The sequence below is a fragment of the Rhinoraja longicauda genome, chromosome 43 (genome assembly GCF_053455715.1).
Source record: "Rhinoraja longicauda isolate Sanriku21f chromosome 43, sRhiLon1.1, whole genome shotgun sequence".
NCBI lineage: Eukaryota > Metazoa > Chordata > Chondrichthyes > Rajiformes > Arhynchobatidae > Rhinoraja > Rhinoraja longicauda.
The window spans coordinates 6,069,346-6,090,966 of NC_135995.1; the positions used below are offsets into that span (position 1 = coordinate 6,069,346).

The following is a 21,621-nucleotide window of genomic DNA, read 5'->3' on the forward strand; positions in this document are numbered from 1 at the left end:
AGGAAATCCAGCCAGCGACACACGCCGTCCATTAACCGTTGGAATGCCTGCACGGCGTTCTGGAGGCCGAACGGCATCCATATGAACTCGTACAGTCCGAACGGCGTGACGATTGCGTGGGCGTTGAAGTCCTGGACGTGGGGCACGGGGTATCGGTCCTCGGCGGTAGCGACGTTCAGCCGCCGATAATCCCCGCAAGGTCTCCAGCCCCCGTTTGCCTTGGGGATCATGTGGAGTGGGGATGCCCATGGGCTGTTGGAAGGGCGGACGATCCCCAAGGACTCCATCGTGCGGAACTCCTGCCGTGCCAGGCATAGCTTCTCAGGCGGCAGTCGGCGTGCTCGTGCATGGAGGGGTGGGCTGGTAGTTACTATATAATGGACCACCCCATGCTTGGGGGTCGACGACCGGAATTGCGGGGCCATAATATCCGGGAATTCCGCCAGAACCCGAGCGAAATCGGAGTCCACGGACGACAGCGGGCGTACAATGGGCTCATTCAGCCGCAACGCAATGGGCTCCATCGTGGCGGCGTGGACCAAGCGCTGCTGCCTGACGTCCACCAGGAGAGAATGAGCCCGCAGAAAGTCAGCCCCGAGCAACGGCTGGGAGACGTCGGCGATGGTAAACTGCCACATGAAATGACTGGCGCCGAAAACGATGTGGACCGTGCGGATGCCATAAGTCCGAATGTGGCTCCCGTTTGCAGCGGTGAGGATGGGCCCTGCTTCCCAGAACGAATGTCCAGCAGCAAAGGGGGCAGGACGCTCAGCTCCGCCCCGGAATCCACGAGGAAGCGGCCCCCGGAGCGCCGATCCCAGGCGAAAAAGGCGGTGAATCTGGCCGGCCGCCACGGGGACTATTGGCAGCCGCCCCGGCGTTTCCCGGGAACGTGCATGGCTGGCGGCATTGTCGGGCTGTAGCACCCCAGCGCTGGTGGTAATAACACCAGTGCCTCCGACTGGTGCTGGCTGGAGCCTGCTGGGGTGTGGGACTGCAGGTGCATTTGCAGGTGCAGGACCCGCGATGGCCACCGGGGGCAATCTCGCAGGCCTCCGGGGCATAGCTGTCACTCCTTCCACAGCTCCCCCGCCCGACCGGAGAAAATCGGGCGCTCCTCGAGTGACGTTGGCGCCGACGTCATCACGGCGCGCCGCCCATAGCGCGTCCGCGCGCCTGCCGATGGCCCGGGTGTCAACAAAGCAGGCGTCTGTGAGCTGCAGGCGAATGTCGGCCGGCAGCACGTGCAGGTAAGTGTATTCAAACATCAGGCACGGTCTGTGCCCGTCGAGCAACGCGACCATCTCCTTCAGGAGGCTAAATGGGCGCCGGTCACCGAGGCCTGGCATGTGGAGGAGCCTTTCGGCCCGCTCCATTCGGGTTAGCCCGTAGGTTTGGAGCAGCAGCTCCTTAAGGGCTTTATATTTATCGTGGGCCGGTGGGTCCTGGAGGAACTCCGTGACCTCTTCGGCCGTGTCCTGGTCAAGGGCTCCCACCAGGTGGAAAAAACGGGTGTCATCCGTTGTGTTGCCCCGCAGCTGGAACTGAGCCCGGGTGGTCCCGAAAATCGGGAGCTTGATGGCTACCGCGTCGACAGCTGCGGCCTGGTCGGCCTGCGAGCTGGACGGACGGTCGGCTTTCCATCGTATGTCCATCCTACTATGAATGGACCGTCGAGGTCACCAATGTGGCGCGTCGAGAGAGGCCCGAAATAAAGGCGAGGAGCCGGGTATTTTGGGGCGTTCGGTTTATTTCTCAGTTATCAGGCTGGGCGAGTCTGCTGGAAAGGCTTCGCGCCCAAAACCTTGCCCTTATATACCTAGTACAGAAAACAGGGAACCATTGACCAATTAGCCTGACATCGGTGGTGGGTAAGATGCTGGAATAAATTATTGAAGATGAAATAGCAGTGTATCTGGATGGCAGTAACACGATCGGTCCAAGTCAGCATGGATTCATGAAAGGGAAATCTTTATTGACTAATCTTCTGGAATTTTTTTCAGGATGTAACAAGTAAAATGAATAAGGGAGAGCCAGTGGATGTAATGTATCTGGACTTTCAGAAAGCCTTTGACAAGGTCCCACACAGGAGATTAGGGGCCACAATTTGAGCGCATGGTATTGGGGGTAAGGTATTGACATGGATAGAAAATTGGTTCGCCAGGCTGGGACCGCAGCTATTTACAATTTCTATTAATGATTTAGATGAAGGAATTAAAAATAAAATTTGCAAATTTGCAGATGCCACAAAGCTAGGTGGCAATGTGAACTATGAAAAGAATCCTATGAGGATGCAGGGTAACTTGGATCGGGTGTGTGAGTGGGCAGATGCATGACAGATGCTGCATAATGTGGATAGATGTGAGGTTATCCACTTTGCTGGCAAGAACAAGAAGGCAGATTATTATCTGAATGGTGTCAGATTAGGAATAGGGGAAGAGCAACGAGACCTGAGTATCTTTCTACATCAGTCACTGAAGGTAAGTATGCAGGTAAAGCAGGCAGTGAAGAGAGCTAATGGCATGTTGACATTCATAACGAGAGGATTGGAGTTTCAGAGCAAAAGGGTCTTTCTGCAGTTGTACAGGGCCCTGGTGAGACCATACCTGGAGGATTGTGTGCAGTTTTGGTCTCCTAATTTCAGGAAGGACATTCTTGTTATTGAGGTAGTCCAGCGTAGGTTCACGAGGTTCATTCCCAGGATGGCGGGACTGTCATATGATGAAAGAATGGAACGACTGGGCTTGTATTCACTGGAATTTAGAAGGATGAGAGGGGATCTTATACAGAAACATATAAAATTAAGGGATTGGACAAGCTACAGTAGATGCAGGAAACATGTTCTCGATGTTGGGGGTGTCCAGAACGAGGGGGCACAGTTTAAGAATAAGGGGTAGGCCATTAGAACAGAGATGAGGAAAAACTTTTTCACCCAGAGAGTTGTGAATTTGTGGAATTTTCTGCCTCAGACGGCAGTGGAGACTATTCACTGGATGCATTGAAAAGAGTTAGATAGAGCTCTTAGGGCTAGCGGAATCAAGGGATATGGGGAGAAGGCAGGAACGGGGTACTGATTGTAGATGATCAGCCATTGAATGGTGGTGCTTGCTCGAAGGGCCGAGTGGTTTACTCCTGCACCTATTTTCTATGTCTCTGGTCTTAATTCATCTGCCTTGTTACAAATGCTTCATTAGTTCACATAATAGACTTACTTTTATCCTTCAAAACACTTTTCTTGGAGTTAACTCCATGCGCCACAGCACTGTTACCATTAAACATACTCTCTGCATTACATCATGCTTGTTATTACTAAATGCAAAATTATATTCCGTGGTCATGATTTTTCTCTTGATGTTTATAAATATCCATACAGTTCAACACCGCAGCCATTTTGAATTAAATAGCGGCATCTTACCCCGAAGATATTCATGGTGACCGACAAACATCATGAACGGATTTTTCACAAATCGGCCACTATTAATCTCTCACATTTTCAATGCTTCCATAGAGAGTAATTTTAGAAAAGGTAATTTTGCCAAGATCTTCTGCACAGCATCTACATCATGGTCGTATTATGTTCTGAAATACTTTTAATAAGATAACATCTTTTGTGGATCAACAAGCATTTTCAGTAACGCCAACACCCTGATTAGTTCTTAATTTTGCAGTTTCCGTTTTAGTTTATGAAGCCTGCGGGACATTTTTTATTGACGAATACCCTGTGCATAGCCCACCAGTCTTCATGAAGGACACTGTTGTTGATTCCAATTGCCCAGATAGAGCTCGTTTAACTCTTCCGGAAGGTCTCGGCATTGCCACATCCAAAATTCGTAAAGCCGATCTTGGCATCTGGAATTAAGGGAAGGTTATTCCCAGGGGTGTACCTTTTGGACCCGATGGAGGAGAGGTTTCAAGTGAAGAAGAAGCTACCAGTGGATATTCATGGGTGGTAAGTGACTCCAATAGTTCATGGAAAATGCTCAGCAGGTTTGATAACATTTGTTGATGAAATATCATCATCCTGAAATGTGAGTTGTGTTTTATCCTCCACGAATGCTGCCTGCCTTGCTGGGTATCTCCTGAATATCAGTTTTTATTACAATTTTTTTGTAGCTGAATTATTTTGCATTCTAATCAGAGTCATCAAGTTTCTTACCAATAAAGAAATAGTTTGAAGCTAACTGAAAATATTTTCTGTAACTTAGATTCTTAATTACATGTTTCCATTTTCATGTGGTTGTCAATTTGAATAAAGACTGAAGAGTCTGTGCTCTTTGTCCTGTTCCAGTGATTCTCACTTTACTGCTCAGACTGGCATCCCTCTCCCTCACCCAATCTCTGAGCTGAATCAGTGCTCCATCTCCTTCCTGTTCTGCTGCTCCTCTTTCACCCTGATGTCTGACCTCCTTGTTTGAGAATGTATTGAACATTTCTGACCATCAGAGATCATTAGCACAGTGACATTACCAAAATTAAAGAACCTATTACAACCCGACAAATCTCCTTGAAATTGTGCAAAATGTTTATTATATTCTTAGAGATTCTTTGCCATGTGTTTTAATTCGCGGGAATTTTGGAGTGTTCTGATATAAAAGTGTAATCAAGTAAAATAGGTTTAGTAGTAGTTAGTTGAAGGCATAATACTGGGAACTGTAAGCTTCACTTTTGTTTTCTTTATCAATGTGTTTTGTTTTTAATCAAGTATCTTTTTATAGATCAGTAAGGCAAACAATGACACTGAATACATTGATGCACAGGATGAATCTAAATCGAACTGGATGAGGTAAGGAAAGACTAACGCTGATCATAATAATAAGCAATAACTGGGTTATTTACAAAAGGAGACACAAGAGACTGCAGATGCTGGAATCTTGGAGTGAAAGCAAAGTGTGAGAGGAACTCAGTGGGTCAGGCAGCATCTGTGCAGGGAATCAACAAACAACGTTTCGGTTGGGACTTTTTTTCAGACTGATGGAGTATAAGGGAATAAAGCTGGAAAAGAGAGGTGGGGCGGGGAAAAAAGCTAGTCAAGTGAGGGGAAAGAAACATAGAAGATAGGTGCAAGAGGTGGCCATTTGGCCCTTTCAGCCAGCACCGCCATTCTCTGTGATCATGGCTCATCATCCACAATCAGTAACCTGTGCTTGCCTTCTCCCCATATCCCTTGATTCCACTAGCCCTTAGAGCACTATCTAACTCTCTTTTAAATTCATCCAGTGAATTGGCCACCACTGCCTTCTGTGTCAGAGAATTCCACAAATTCACAACTCTCTGGGTGAAAATGTTTCTTCTCACCTCAGTTTTATATGGCCTCCCCTTTACTGTGGTCCCTGGTTCTGGACTCCCCCAACATTGGGAACATTTTTCCTGCATCTAGCTTGTCCAGAACCCCTTTCATCCTTCTGAACTCCAGTGAATACAAGCCCAATCTTTCCTCATGTGGCAGTCCCGCCATCTCAGGGATTAACCTCGTGAACCTATGCTGCACTGCCTCAATAGCAAGGACATTCTTCCTCAAATTAGGAGACCAAAACTGCACACAATTCTTCAGATGTGGTCTCACCAGGGCCCTACACAACTGCAGAAAGACCTCTTTGCTCCTATACTCAAGTCCTCTTGTTATGAAGGCCAATATGCCATTAGCTTTCTTCACTGCCTGCTGTACCTGCACGCTTACTTTCAGCATCTGGTGTGCAAGGGACACCCAGGTCTCATTGCAATTGCCCTTTACCTAATCTGACACCATTGAGATAATAATCTGCCTCCTTGTTTTTGCCATCAAAGTGGATAACCTCACTTTTATCTATGTTATACTGCATCTGCCATGCATCTGCCCACTCACTCAACCTGTCCAAGTCACCCTGCAACCTCCTAACATCCTCTTCGCAGTTCACACTACCACCCAGCTTTGTGTCATGTGCAAACTTGCTAGTGTTACTTCTAATTCCATCATCCAAATCACTAAAATATATTGTAAATAGTTGCGGTCCCAGCATTGAGTTTGCGGCACTCTACTCGCCCCTGCCTGCCATTCTCAAAATGACCTGTTTATTCCTACTCTTTGCTTCCTGTCTGCCAACCAATTCTCTATCCATGTCAATAGACAATAGACAATAGGTGCAGGAGTAGGCCATTCGACCCTTCGAGCCAGCCAGAATGGCTGATCATTCTCAATCAGTACCCCGTTCCTGCTTTCTCCCCATACCCCCTGACTCTGCTATCCTTAAGAGCTCTATCTAGCTCTCTCTTGAATGTATTCAGAGAAGTAGCCTCCACTGCCCTCTGAGGCAGAGAATTCCACAGATTCACAACTCTCTGGCTAAAAAAGTTTTTCCTCATCTCTGTTCTAAATGGCCTACCCCTTATTCTTAAACTGTGGCCCCTGGTTCTGGACTCCCCCAACATTGGGAACATGTTTCCTGCCTCTAACATGTCCAACCCCTTAATAATCTTATACGTTTCGATAAGATCCCCTCTCATCCTTCTAAACTCCAGTGTATACAAACCTAGTCGCTCCAGTCTTTCAACATATGACAGTCCCGCCATTCCGGGAATCAACCTAGTAAACCTACGCTGCACGCCCTCAATAGCAAGAATATCCTTCCTCAAATTTGGAGACCAAAACTGCACACAGTACTCCAGGTGCGGTCTCACTAGGGCCCTGTACAACTGCAGAAGGACCTCTTTGCTCCTATACTCAACTCCTTTCGTTATGAATGCCAACATTCCATTGGCTTTCTTCACTGCCTGCTGTACCTGCATGCTTCCTTTCAGTAACTGATGCACTAAGACACCCAGATCACGTTGTACGTCCCCTTTTCCTAACTTGACACCATTCAAATAATAATCTGCCTTCCTATTCTTACCACCAAAGTGGATAACCTCACACTTATCCACATTAAACTGCATCTGCCATGCATCCGCCCACTCACACAACCTGTCCAAGTCACCCTGCAATCTCATAGCATCTTCCTCACAGTTCACACTGCCACCTAGCTTTGTATCATCGGCAAATTTGCTAATGGTACTTTTAATCCCTTCATCCAAGTCATTGATGTATATTGTAAATAGCTGCGGTCCCAACACCGAGCCTTGCGGTACCCCACTAGTCACTGCCTGCCATTCTGAAAGGGACCCATTTATCCCCACTCTTTGCTTTCTGTCTGTCAACCAACTTTCTATCCATGTCAGTACCTTACCTCCAATACCATGTGCTCTAATTTTGCCCACCAATCTCCTATGTGGGACCTTGTCGAAGGCTTTCTGAAAGTTGAGGTTACACCACATCCACCGGCTCTCCCCTGTCAATTTTCCTAGTTACATCCTCAAAAAATTCCAGTAGATTAGTCAAGCACGATTAGATAGGTATATGGATGGGAAGGGATTGGAGGGTTATGGTCTGAGAGCAGGTAGATGGGACTAGGTCGGAGAAAGTGTTCGGCATGGACTAGAAGGACCAAACTGGCCTGTTTCCGTGCTGTAATTGTTATATGGTTATATGTTATATGATTTCCCCTTCGTAAATCCATGCTGACTCGGAACGATCCTGTTACTGCGATCCAAATGCTCCGCAATTTCGTCTTTTATAATTGACTCCAGCATCTTCCCCACCAATGATGTCAGACTAACTGGTCTATAATTTCCCGTTTTCTCTCTCCCTCCTTTCTTGAAAAGTGGGATAAAATTAGCTACCCTCCAATCCACAGGAACTGACCCGGAATCTATAGAACATTGGAAAATAATCACTAATGCGTCCACAATTTCTAGAGCCACCTCCTTAAGCACCCTGGGATGCAGACCATCAGGCCCTGGGGATTTATCAGCCTTGAGTCCCATCAGTCTACCCAAAACTTTTTCCTGCCTAATGTGGATTTCCTCCAGTTCCTCTGTCACCCTAGGATCTCTGGCCACTAGAACATCTGGGAGATTGTTTGTATCCTCCTCAGTGAAGACAGATCCAAAGTACCGGTTCAACTCTTCTGCCATTTCCTTGTTCCCCATAATAAATTCCCCTGCTTCTGTCTTCAAGAGACCCACATTTGCCTTGACTATTTTTTCCTCTTCACATACCTAAAATAGCTTTTACTATCCTCCTTTATATTATTGGCTAGTTTACCCTCGTACCTCATCTTTTCTCCCCGTATTGCCTTTTTAGTTATCTTCTGTTGCTCTTTAAAAGAGTCCCAATCCTCTGGCTTCCCACTCTTCTTTGCTATGTTATACTTCTTCCCTTTTATTTTTATGCTGTCCTTGACTTCCCTTATCAGCCACGGGTGCCTCTTACTCCCCTTAGAATCTTTCCTCTTTGGGATAAATTGATCCTGCAACTTCTGCATTATTCCCAGGAATACCTGCCATTGCTGTTCCACAGTCTTCCCTGCTAGGGCCTCCTTCCAGTCAGTTTTGGCCAACTCCTGCCTCATGCCTCTGTAATCCCCTTTGCTATACTGTAATACTAACACCTCCGATTTTCCCTTCTCAGTCTCCATTTGGAGAGTAAAACTTATCATATTGTGGTCACTGCCTCCTAATGGCTCATTTACCTCGAGTCCCCTTATCAGGTCAGGTTCATTACATAACACTAAATCCAGAATTGCCTTCTCCCTGGTAGGCTCCAGTACAAGTTGTTCTAAGAATCCATCTCGGAGGCACTCCACAAACTCTCTTTCCTGGGGTCCATTACCAACCTGATTTTCCCAGTCTACCTGCATGTTGATATCTCCCATGACCACCACAGCATTACATTTGTGACATGCCAATTTTAGCTCCTGATTCAACTTGCACCCTATGTCGAGGCTACTGTTTGGGGGCCTGTAGATGACTCCCATTAGGGTATTTTTACCCTTACAATTCCTCACTCTATCCATACTGATTCTACATCTCCTGAATCTATGTCACTCCTTGCAAGGGATTGAATATCATTCCTCACCAATAGAGCTACCCCGCCCCCTCTCCCCACCTGCCTGTTTTTTCTGTACGTTGTATACCCCTGAATATTCAGCTCCCAGCCCTGGTCCTCTTGTAGCCATGTCTCAGTGATTCCCACAACATCATACTTGCCAATGTCTAACTGAGCCTCAAGCTCATCCACTTTATTTCTTATACTTCGCGCATTTAAATACAACACTTTAACTTCGGTATTTACCTCCCCTCTCACACCGGTCACCATTGGCCCTGACCTTACTCTCATATCCCTTCTAGAACTTCCCTTCCCATTCATACGAGAGTCCTTTACAGTTTCTCCTGTATTCGCTTCCCCTTTAACTCCATCTCCATATTCCCAATTTGTCAACCCCTTCCCCCCACTACTTAGTTTAAAGCCACACTTGTAGCACTAGCAAACCTGCCTGCCAGAATGTTGGTCCCCCTGCTGTTAAGGTGTAACCCGTCCCTTTTGTACAGGTCACCCCTACCCCAGAAGAGATCCCAGTGGTCCAGATATCTAAATCCCTGCTCCCTGCACCAGCCCCTCAGCCATACATTCATATCCCCGATCTCTTTGTTCCTGCCCTCACCAGCACGAGGGACAGGCAGCAGTCCAGAGATAACCACCCTCGATGTCCTGCTTCTCAGTCTTCTTCCTAACTCCCTAAACTCACGCTGCAGTATCTCCTTCCTCTTCCTCCCGACGTCGTTTGTGCCCACATGCACAACTACTTCCGGCTGATCACCTTCCCTCGCTAGGATGTTCTGAAGCCGCTCCGTGATGTCTTGAACCCTGGCACCAGGGAGGCAACAAACCATCCTCGACTCCCGCCTGTCGCCACAGAATCTCCTGTCCGTACCTCGGACAATGGAGTCACCGACTACTATGGCTCTTCCTGACTTCGGCCTCCCCGGTCGGGTTTCCTTGCCTGGGATAGAACCGCCAACGCGACTGCCGCTCGGACTGGAAGCGTCTTCTGCCCCAACAGTTCCCAATAGGGTGTACCTGTTTGCAATAGGCACAGGCCCCGGGGTCTCCTGTTGTCCACGTTCGCTCCCCCCTGAAACGGTCTCCCACCTTCGCTCGACCTGGACCCTTGGCGTGACAGCCTCACAGTAGGTCCTGTCCAGGAAACTCGCATTCCCGGATGGCCCTGAGGTCAACCAGCTGCTTTTCCAACTCTGCCACACGTCCAGTCAGGAGCTGCACCTGGACACAGTTCTTGCAGGTGTAGCTTCCAGAAGCTCCAGCAGTGTCTCTACCTTCCCACATCCTGCAGGAAACACACTGCGCCAACTTGTGCACCATCACTTCGGTGTCAAAAACAATTCCGGCTCAACAAACAAGCGTAACCTCCTCACCTCAGCCTCCTCGCCGGAGACTCGCAGCCAAAGACTCGCACTTTTCTCACAGGGCACTTCCCTCAACAGGGCTGCACCCGGACAGGGCTGCACCCCTTGTGCAAGCCTTGCTTATATCAGTCACTAAATTACTTAAATGGCCAATTTACCAATCGCCGACTTTTCAAACTGACTACTAGCGTCCTCTTGGCACTCTTTTTAAACTGCCTTTTCCACTGCAATTAACACTTACTTTTCTTCTCAGCCAACGGGCGTCCTTGCTCTGCTCCCGGACTTTTCAAACCCTTGTCAATTGTCAATACCCTACCCCAAGGCCATGTGCTCTAATTTTGCTCAGCCACCTCCCGTGTGGAATCTTATCAAAGGCTTTCTGAAAGTCTACATATCCAATGGCTCTCCATCCATTTTACTTGTCGCAACCCCAAAAAATTCCAGAAGATTAGTCAAGCAAGATTTCCCTTTCATAAATCCAGGCTGACATGGACCAATCCTTTAACTGCTATCCAAATGTGCCGTTATTACCTCTTTAATAATTGACTCCAGCATCTTCCCCACCACCGATGTCAGGCTAACTGGTCTCTAATTCCCCATTTTCTCTCTCGCTCCTTTCTTAAAAAGTGGGATAACATTAGCTATCCTCCAATCCACAGGAACTGATCATGAATCTATTGAACATTGGGAAATGATCACCAATGCGTCCATGATTTCAAGAGCCACCTCCTTGAGTTCCATGGGTTGCAGACCACCAGGCACTGGGGATTTATCAGCTTTCAATCCCATCAGTCCACCCAATACAATTTCTTGTCGAATGCAAATTACTTTCAGTTCCTCTGTCTCCCAAATCCTCTGTCCTCATGTACATCTGGGAGATTGTTTGTCTTCCTTATTGAAGACAGATCCGAAGTACCAGTTCAACACTTCTGCCATTTCCTTGTTACCCATAATAATTTCACCCGTTTCTGCCTTCAAGGGACCCACAGTTTGTCTTTTCTAATCTTTTTCTCTTAACATACCTAAAGAAGCTTTTACTTTCCTTCTTTATATTCCTGGCCAGCTTCCCCTCGTACTTCATCTTTTCAGCCTGTATTGCCCTTTTTGTTACCTTCTGTTGTCCTTTGAAAGTTCCCCAATCCTCTGGCTTCCTGCTACTCTTTGCTATGTTTTACATCTTTTCGTTTAGTTTTATTTCATCCCTAACTTCCCATGTTGCCTCTTACTCCCTGAGAATCTTTCTTCCTCTTTGGAATGAAATGATCCTGCATCTTCTAGATTATGCCCAGAAATTCCTGCCATTGCTGTTCCACCGACATTCCTGCATGGATCCTTTTCCAGTCGACGTTGGACAGCTTCTCTCTCATTCCTTCATAGTCTCCTTTGTTTAACTGCAACACTGACACTTCTTATTTAAACTTCTCCCTCTCAAATTGCAGATTAAAACTAATCATATTATGGTCACTACTTCCAAGCGGTTCCTTTACCTCGAGTTTCCTTATTAAATCTGGACAACACTAAATCGAGAATTGCCTTCTCTCTGGTAGGCTCCGTTGAAGCTGCTCTAAGAATCCATCTCGGAGACACTCTACAAACTCCCTTTTTTGGGGTCCAGAACCAACCTGATTTACCCAGTCTACCTGCATATTGAAATCCCCATAACCACAATGGCATTACATTTGTTACATGCCAGTTTTAACTCCTGTTGCAATTTACACCCTACATCCAGGCTACTGTTTGGGGGCCTGCAGATAACTCCCATTAGTGTCTTCTTACCGTTACAATTCCTCAACTCTATCCACAGTGACCCTACATTGTCAGTCCCTATGTCACCCCTCGCAAGGGCCTGAATTTCATCCCTGACGAACAGAGTTACCCCACCTCCTCTGCCCACCTGCCCGTCCTTTCTATAGGACCTATAAACCCTGAATATTCAGTTCCCAGTCCCGATCCTTCTGTGGCCATGTCTCTGTAATCCCCACAATGTCATATCTACCAATCTCTTACTGAGCCTCAAGCTCATCCACTTTATTTCTTATACTGCGCATTCATATATAATACTTTTAATCCATTACTCATCTCACCTTTCACACCGATTCCTATTACACTTGGCCATTCTCTCCTATCCCTTTGTGAGCTTTCTGTCCCGTTAATTCTGGTGTCTTAACTTTTCCTATACTCTCTTTCCCTTCAAATCCATCTTTGTCTATCCCATTTGACACCCCCCACTCCCCCCACTATTTAGTTTAAAAGAGGGGTAAATGGGAAATACGGGACTCGGGGAAGGAAAATATTCCATTTTACTCATTAATCCAGAAAGAATCAGCATTCTGTCTGGGCGATGCTTTCCTTGCCTAAACCAGCCTTTCTCCTTGGATCACTCCATGACCCACAACTCCTATCTCAAGCCTCGTGCTCTTGGAATGTCACCTGATGCTGCAAAACTTTGCATCAAATATTCAGCCTGTCATGTCTTGATCTGTGACTGGGAGACTGATGCCACAGTTTAAAATCAGGTCTTGATGTTAAAATCTGTGGTATCTCCGTGAAGCCAATATTCCAAGAGAAGAATAACTCAATTCACGCCTCGCTGCATCACAGCTGCTCTGTCTTTGCCTCCCTGTAAATAACACAGCCCGGGTCAACAGTGTTTAATTGTTCCACAATGAAATTCTAACTTCCTGCAGCTTAACAAGTCTGTTAACGCAATAACATGCAGATAAATAGAAAGTAATCAACAATACAATAACAACAACAGTAATACAAGGTAAACATAAAAACACAAAGTACTGGAAATACTGCTCAGGTCAGGCCGCATCTGTGGGAAGAGAAACAAAGTTCAAGTTTCCTTCAGCAGTGTGCTGACAAAGGGTGTACAATATTTAAGGTTGAATTTGGGCCATGGCTGGGGACATCTCCCATTCAACAGAATTTGCTGATACACTTTACGTTCTGTGTTCACTTATAATTTTAAGTGACTGTTGTACCTTCTATCTGTGCTTGTTGTGTTGCAGATTTGTGAACTGTGCCAGAAAGGAGGAGGAACAGAACCTTGTTGCCTTCCAGCACTGGGGCAACATTTACTACAGGACTTGCAAGCCGGTTCCTCCTCACTGCGAGTTGCTGGTCTGGTACGGTGATGACTATGCCAAGGAGCTGGGAATCACATGGACCACAATGTGGATGTCAAACCAAGACCCAAAACGTGAGGATTCTGCACAAATCGGGGAACTGCAGGCCAACTTTAAATGTGTGGGAAGGAACTGATAGACACAAAATGCTGGAGTAACTCAGCGGGACAGGCAGCATCTCTGGAGAGAAGGAATGGGTGACATTTTGGGTCGAGACGGTTCTTCAGACTAGTTAGGGAAAAGGGAAACAAGAGATATGGAAGGTGATGTAGAGAAAAAGAACAATGAATGAAAGATATGCAAAAAAGTTACGATAATAAAGGAAGCAGGCCTCTGTTATCTGTTTGTTGGGTGAAAATGAGAAGCTGGTGCGACTTGGGTGGGGGAGGGATAGAGAGACAGGGAATGTCGGGGTTACTTGAAGTTAGAGAAATCAATATTCATACCAGTGGGGTTTAAGGTGCCCAAGCGAAATATGAGATGCTGTTCCTCCAATTTGCGTTTAACGTCACTCTGACAATGGAGGAGACCTAGGACAGAAAGGTCAGTGTGGGAATGGGAAGGAGAATGCAAGTGTTTAGCAAACAGGAGATCAGGTAGGTTCAGGCAGACTGCATGAAGGTGTTCAGTAAACTGATCGCCCAGTCTAGGTTTGGTCTCGCCGATGTATACAAGTCCACATCTTGATACAGGAAATATTGCAAAAGACTCTCGAATAAATGGGAAGGAAAGTTCAAGATGGGATAAGAGAGTAAGGTCAGGGCCAATGGTGATCGGTGTGAGAGGGGAGGTGAATACCAAAGTTAAAGTGTATTTGAAGTATAAAAAATAAAGTGGATGAACTAGAGGCTCAGTTAGACATTGGCAAGTATGATGTTGTGGGAATTACAGAGACATGGCCTCCAGAGGACCAGGGCTGGGAGCTGAATATTCAGGGGTATATGACCTATCGAAAAGACTGACAGGTGGGCAGAGGGGGTGGGGTCGCTCTGTTGGTAGGGAATGATATTCAGTCCCTTGCAATGGGTGACATTGAATCAGGAGATGTAGAATCAGTATGGATAGAACTGAGGAATTGTAAGGGTAAAAAGACCCTAATGGGAGTTACATACAGGCCCCCAAACAGTAGCCTCGACATAGGGTGCAAGTTGAATCAAGAGTTAAAATTGGCATGTCACAAATGTAATGCTACGGTGGTTATGGGAGATTTCAACATGCAGGTAGACTGGGAAAATCAGGTTGGTACTGGACCCCAGGAAAGGGAGTTTGTGGAGTGCCTCCGAGATGGATTCTTTGAACAGCTTGTACTGGAGCCTACTAGGAAGAAGGCAATTCTGGATTTAATGTTGTGTAATGAACCTGATCTGATAAGGAGACTCGAGGTAAAAGAGCCATTAGATGGCAGTGATCATAATATGATAAGTTTTAATCTACAAATTAAGAGGGAGAAGGGAAAATCGGAAGTGTCAATATTACAGTATAGCAAAGGGGATTATAGAGGCATGAGGCAGGAGCTGGCCAGATTTGACTGGAAGGAGACCCTAGCAGGGAAGACGGTGGAACAACAATGGCAGGTATTCCTGGGAATAATGCAGAAGTTGCAGGATCAATTCATCCCAATGAGGCGGAAAGATTCTAAGGAGAGTAAGAGGCACCCATGGCTGACAAGGGAAGTCAAGGACAGCATAAAAATAAAAGAGAAGTATAACATAGCAAAGAAGAGCGGGAAGCCAGAGGATTGGGACTCTTTTAAAGAGCAACAGAAGATAACTACAAAGGCAATACGGGGAGAAAAGATGAGGTACGAAGGTAAGCTAGCCAATAATATAAAGGAGGATGGTAAAAACTTCTGAAGAAGGGTCTCGACCCGAAACGTCACCCATTCCTTCTCTCCCGAGATGCTGCCCGACCTGCTGAGTTACTCCAGCACTTTGTGAATAAATACCTTTTATTTGTACCAGCATCTGCAGTTATCTTCTTATAGTAAAAGCTTCCTTAGGTACGTGAAGAGGAAAAAATAGTTAAGAAAAATGTGGGTCCCTTGAAGGCAGAAGCAGGGGATTTATTATGGGGAACAAGGAAATGGCAGACGAGTTGAACCGGTACTTTGGATCTGTCTTCACTAAAGAAGATACAAACAATCTCCCAGACGTTCTAGTAGTCAGAGATCCTAGGCTGACGGAGGATCTGAAGGATATTCACATTAGGCAGGAAATGGTGTTGGGTAGACTGATGGGACTGAAGGCTGATAAATCCCCAGGGCCTGATGGTCTGCATCCCAGGGTACATAAGGAGGTGGCTCTAGAAATCGTGGACGCAATGGTGATCATTTTCCAATGTTCTTTAGATTCAGGATTAGTTCCTGTGGATTGGAGGGTAGCTAATGTTATCCCACTTTTTAAGAAAGGAGGGAGAGAGAAAATAGGAAATTATAGGCCAGGTAGTCTGACATCAGTGGTGGGGAAGATGCTGGAGTCAAATACAAAAGACGGAATTGCGGAGCATTTGGGTAGCAGTAACAGGATCGTTCTGAGTCAGCATGGATTTACGAAGGGGAAGTAATGCTTGACTAATCTTCTGGAATTGTTTGAGGATGTAACTAGGAAAATGGACAAGGGAGAGCCGGTGGATGTAGTGTACCTTGACTTTCAGAAAGCCTTCGACGAGGTCCCACATAGGAGATTAGTGGGCAAAATTAGAGCACATGCTATTGGGGGTAGGGTACTGACATGGGTAGAAAATTGGTTGACAGACAGAAAGGAAAGAGTTGGAAAAAAAATGGGTCCCTTTAAGAATGGCAGACAGTGACTAGTGGGGTACCGCAAGGCTCGGTGCTGGGACTGCAGCGATTTACAATATACATTCATGACTTGGATGAAGGGATTAAAAGTAACATTATCAAATTTGCAGATGACACAAAGCTGGGTGGCAGTGTGAACTGTGAGAAGGATGCTATGAGGATGCAGGGTGACATGCACAGGTTGTGTGAGTGGGCAGATGCATGGCAGATGCAGTTTAATGTGGACAAATGTGAGGTTATCCACTTTGGTGGTAAGAATAGGAAGGCAGATTATTATCTGAATGGTGTCAAGTTAGGAAAAGGGGACGTACAACGAGATCTGGGACTCCTAGTGTATCAGTCACTGAAAGGAAGCATGCAGGTACAGCAGGCAGTGAAGAAAGCCAATGGAATGTTGGCCTTCATAACATGAGGAGTTGAGTATAGGAGCAAAGAGGTCCTTCTGCAGTTGTACAGGGCTCTAGTGAGACCACACCTGGAGTACTGTATGCAGTTTTGGTCTCCAAATTTGAGGAAGGATATTCTTGCTATTGAGGGCGTGCAGCAGAGGTTCACTAGGTTAATTCCCGGAATGGCGGGACTGTTATATGTTGAAAGACTGGAGTGACTAGGCCTGTATACACTAGAATTTAGAAGGATGAGAGGGGATCTTATTGAAACATACAAGATTATTAAGGGATTGGACACATTAGAGGCAGGAAACAGGTTCCCAATGTTGGGGTAGTCCAGAACCAGGGCCACAGTTTGAGAATAAGGGGTAGGCCATTTGGAACGGAAATGAGCAAAAACTTTTTAAGTTAGAGAGTTGTAAATCTGTGGAATTCTCTGCATCAGAAGGCAGTGGGGGCCAATTCTCTGGATGCTTTCAAGAGAGCTAGATAGCTCTTCAAGATAGTGGAGTCAGGGGGTATGGGGAGAGGGCAGGAACGGGGTACTGATTGAGAATGATCAGCCGTGAACACATTGAATGGTGCTGCTGGTTCGAAGGGCCGAATGGCCTACTCCTGCACCTATTGTCTATAGTCTATTGAACAAAGAATACAGTAAATGAGGTTGGAGGAGGTGCAAGTGAACCTCTGCCTAACCTGAACGGACTGTTGGGGTGCCTGGGAGATTCGAGGAAGGAGGTATTGGGGCAGATGTTGCATCTTCTGCAAGGTAAGGTAACTGGGGAGGGGGTGGTTTGGGTGGGAAGGGACCAGTTAACCAGGTAGTTGCGGAGGGATCATTTTCTGCAGAAGGAGGAAAGGGGTGTAGATGGGAAGATGTGACTAGTGGTGGGATACCGTTGGAGGTGGCGAAAATGGTGGAGGATTATGTGTTGTATGCGAGGGGTGATGCGGTGAAAGGAAAGGAAGAGCGGGACTCTGTCTCTGTTGCGATTAGGGAGAGGGGAGGAAGGGCAGAGCTGTGGGGTACCGAAGAAACACGAGTGAGGGCCTCATCCATGATGGGAGAGGGGAACTCTCATTCCCTGAAGAATGAGTACACCTCAGATGTCCTGGTAGGGAACCCCTCATCTTGGGCGCAGATGCGGCGTAGACGGAGGAATTAGGAGTAGGAGATGGAGTCTTTGCAGGAAGCAGGGTGGGAAGAAGTGTAAACAAAGTAGTTGTGGGAGTCAGTGGGTTTGTAATAGAGGTCAGCCTGTGATGGAGACTGCTGAATGATGTCGCAGGTGTCAGAAGCACAAAAACTGTGATGCACTGATTTTACTCAAAACATCCTTGGAGAACCTCACGCTGAATCACTGAGCATTTACAAAGATGCAGTCAGCCCCTTTGCCCTGCTGTCGTCCTCAGCAACTCCCAGCTCATCATGTTATTTGACATCTGCACTTTGGTTTTCATTTGCCCATTTTAACAAACCAGTTATCACACTGGGTTAGAAGAATTCTTAAAAACATTGATGTGTACCTTGTTCCTTGGGGTATATCAAAGACAGATTCCATCCCCCTTGAGTCTTTATCAGAATCATCTAGTGATTGATAAATCCCTCCTCCCCACAATCTTTCACTAGTCACGCCGGTAAATTATTTGAATTAACATCTCCGAGCAGCTCCGTTAACACTGAAGCATTTACTAATCTGTCTTCCAAATCAGAGCGTGGATTCTTTGCTGAAAGTGATCATTTCTGTTTCCTTCTCCAGCGGTAGACGGCGTGACCCAAGGAGACTGTCATCCCTGCCCTCACTGCACTGTAGCATTCACCACGGTGGAGTTCCTTCCAAGGCACGTAAGAAGGCATCCTGAAGCCTCCAGACCAACGTCAGCTGGACAACCTTCTTCCTCCAAACTGAACACAGATCCACAAATTAAATGTGGGCAGAGTCTGTTCACACCAACTGACGGAAGGAGGGTTATAAGGAAGTCAGGTGATATTCAAGGACGAATAACGGAGAGACGGCATGAATGTGCAGAATGTGGGAAGTGTTTCACGTGCGCAGAGCAGCTCCACCTACACCAGCGGACCCACACCGGAGAGAGGCCGTACAAATGTCCTGACTGTGGGAAGAGCTTTGCACAGGCAGGGGACCTCTGGAAACACCAGGGAACCCACACCGGAGAGAGGCCGTACACATGTTCGGACTGTGGGAAGAGCTTTTCTTATCTCTATCAGCAGAAAGCTCACACCTGCCTTGAAACATGCCCCGTGTGTGGGAATGTCTTCAAGGACGCAGCAGCTTTCACTGTTCACCTGAGACCCTGTGTTGAACAGTAAAAGTTCACCAATTGTCAGTGTTATAATTTCCTTTATATTATTTAATTTCTTTTATTTCAATTATTTCCTTTTGAACTACGTTAAGTAATTATTTATGTTTTCAAACAGTATCAATATTGGTACTTGCTGTATTTCCCTCTTTTTGGTGATACTTTGTGTGGAGAAGTCTGGGGTAGAAGGGATGGGTCCGTGGTTTCCCACTCCCTGTGTGAATTGGGGACCAGGGACGGGTATCATTGCTGCATGTCCGACCCTCTCTCGACTGCATCTTCCGACTGGGATAGACTGCCCCCACTGGGATAGGCAATAGACGCAGGAGTAGGCCATTCGGCCCTTCGAGCCAGCACCACCATTCAATGTGATCATGGCTGATCATTCTCACTCAGTACCCTGTTTGTGCCTTCTCCCCGTACCCCCTGACTCCGCTATCCTTAAGAGCTCTATCTTAATTAGATTGTTATTGTGACTGCGGGATCGCTCGGATCGGGGCTGTCGTGATGCAGTCTGGTTATCGCACTGAGTTCATCAACACGGCGATTAATAAATTAACCACTTTTATTGTTGCCGCAAGTCAGGAGAACCGTTCTGTTGCGTGGGCTCCGGTTACTTTGATCAAACTGCTGGTCCCTGCAGGTTTCACTTTATTCCTGTGAGATTTCTTGAAGTGGTGATCACTAAAATGCTGACACTGGAATGTTGTTCGAAGTATAAGCAGAAGGTGAGTTTGTAAATTGAATCGTTAGATGCTGATTGATGTAATTTATTTAACGAATGTTTGAGACCTGAAATGTGTTTTAATTTGTTTCATTTTGCATTGTATTTTAAATATTTCTGTGTGAGGCGATTAACCAGCACCCACGTTGTCCCGGCTAAATCTGTTCATGTTATTGTCATGTTATTCAAGTAATTGTGTTGTGAATCAATGTGATTGAAGAGTATTTTTAATGGCGATGGCATCAACTCCTGGGAGCTCCGTGCATCATGTTCCCTGTTGTTGCTGATGGGAAGTACAGCGGCTCAGTGGACGTACGGCGCTGGTCACTGTGTAATCCCCTCCTGCCTCATCACCAAACCTTTCCAGCGCTCGGCTCTCCACCCCTGCCGCTGCAGCGCCTGCACACATGCACCGTCCAGTATTTATGCTCTTTGTTCAGCCGGCCGGCTTCACCCTCTGCAGCGCTGCATCAATACACACGCGGCTCATGCAAGCTGTTTCCCCAGTCTGTGTTCGATGCGCTTGTGACATGGTCCCTGCTCCTCCGGCCGCCGAGAGGTTCCCGCGGTGGGCGACGAGTGCGTGTGTGTGTGGGACCCCGGTGAGTGCGGGCGGGAGGGAGGGCGAGGGCAGCATCAGGAAATGGAGGGAAGACACAAGGAAGTGCAGATGCTGGATTACAAATAAAATATACAGCGCTGGAGTAACTCAGCGGGTCAGGCAGCATCTGTGGGGGACATGGATAGGCGATGTTTCGGGTCGGGACCCGTCTTCCGACTCTAATGGAGGGGATTGGATTCAGCTGCCGTCAAGCTGACAAAGGTCATAAGTGATCGGAGCAGAATTAGGCCATTCAGCCCACGGATATGTGGAACAAGCTGCCAGAGGAGGTAGTTGAGGCAGGGACTATCCCAACATTTAAACAGTTTAGTCTTGCACTGATAGGAAACTTCACTGGAATTAAGTATTCTTTATTTTAGGCTTTAGAGATGGAGCGTGGAAACAGGCCCTTTGTCTCAACGAGTCCACGCTGACCAGCAATCACCATGTATCTCCCCACACACAAGCACTCCTACACCATGAGGGACAATTTACTGCAGCCAATTAACCTACAAACCTGCACGTTTTTGGAGTGTGGGAGGAAACCGGAGCACCCGGAGAAAACCCACGCGGTCACGGAGATAGCGTATAAACCCCGTACAGACAGCACCTGTAGTCAGGATCAAACTCGGGTCTCTTTTTTAAAATATATACAAAAGCTTTTATTCAGAAAACAAAACAAACATACAAAAGGGTAACACGATCAAAGGCTGCCGATATTGGCAGTTTACAAACAAACAAACATCAAACTAATACATTGCCAACTTTATCAATAATACACTCGACGTCCCGCGGCGACCAGCGTTCACGGAAGGCCTCCAGCGGCCCGTGGACACCACGTGTTCCCTCTCCAGGGACACGCGGGCACGGACGTTGGCCCAGAAGAGGGGCAGGTAGCCGACCCCGGTGCGGCCGTCGACTACCCGCTGCCTGGACCCGCAAATGGCCATCTTGGCCAGGCCCAGGAGCAGACTGACAGGGAGACTCCACCGACCCTCTCCCCCTCTGTACCGGGTGCCCATAAATCAGGAGCACAGGACTAAAATGGAGCCAAAACTTGGGGAGCAGCCCCTTTAGACACTCGAACACGGGCTGCAACCTCTCACACTGTAAGCACAAATGGTACACGGTCTCTTCCTCACCGCAGAAGTAAGCTGTGAGGCAGCAACTCTACCACCGTGCCGCTCTATTCCCACAGTACCGTGCTGCCCATGTTCATCACAAGACACAACAGGTCAGTTCTTCCCACAATAACAGTACAGGAGGAGAGGGGGAGTGAGTAACATTACACAGAGAGAGGGAGAGTAACAGTACACAGAGAGAGGGGTAGTGAAAGTAACAGTAAACAGAGAGTGGGATTGAGATTAACAGGAGAA

General features: G+C 47.0%; 2 protein-coding genes across 4 annotated transcripts in view; both read left to right on the forward strand.

The window, feature by feature from the left end:
• Positions 1 to 21,621, forward strand: part of LOC144612204 (myelin-associated glycoprotein-like) — a 760,913-nt gene that overhangs the window by 102,429 nt on the left and 636,863 nt on the right.
• Positions 1,139 to 20,070, forward strand: LOC144612091 (histone-lysine N-methyltransferase PRDM9-like). Of its 3 annotated transcripts, none has more exons than XM_078431645.1 (5): positions 1,139 to 1,250; positions 3,777 to 3,949; positions 4,716 to 4,783; positions 13,293 to 13,483; positions 18,359 to 20,070. In XM_078431645.1, the coding sequence occupies exons 3-5, from the start codon at positions 4,779 to 4,781 to the stop codon at positions 18,928 to 18,930; spliced, it is 768 nt and encodes a 255-aa protein (XP_078287771.1). In that variant the 5' UTR covers positions 1,139 to 1,250; positions 3,777 to 3,949; positions 4,716 to 4,778; the 3' UTR covers positions 18,931 to 20,070. The 3 variants fall into 3 exon arrangements, with proteins under 3 accessions (XP_078287771.1, XP_078287772.1, XP_078287773.1); XM_078431646.1 differs by having other exon boundaries at positions 1,160 to 1,250; positions 3,681 to 3,949; XM_078431647.1 differs by having other exon boundaries at positions 1,179 to 1,250; positions 3,669 to 3,949.

Bases quoted from the DNA above. Each gene is read 5' to 3' on its own strand.
- LOC144612091 (XM_078431645.1), top strand. The intron at 13,484-18,358 runs GTGAGGATTCTG...TTCCTTCTCCAG, and splicing joins GTCAAACCAAGACCCAAAAC to CGGTAGACGGCGTGACCCAA.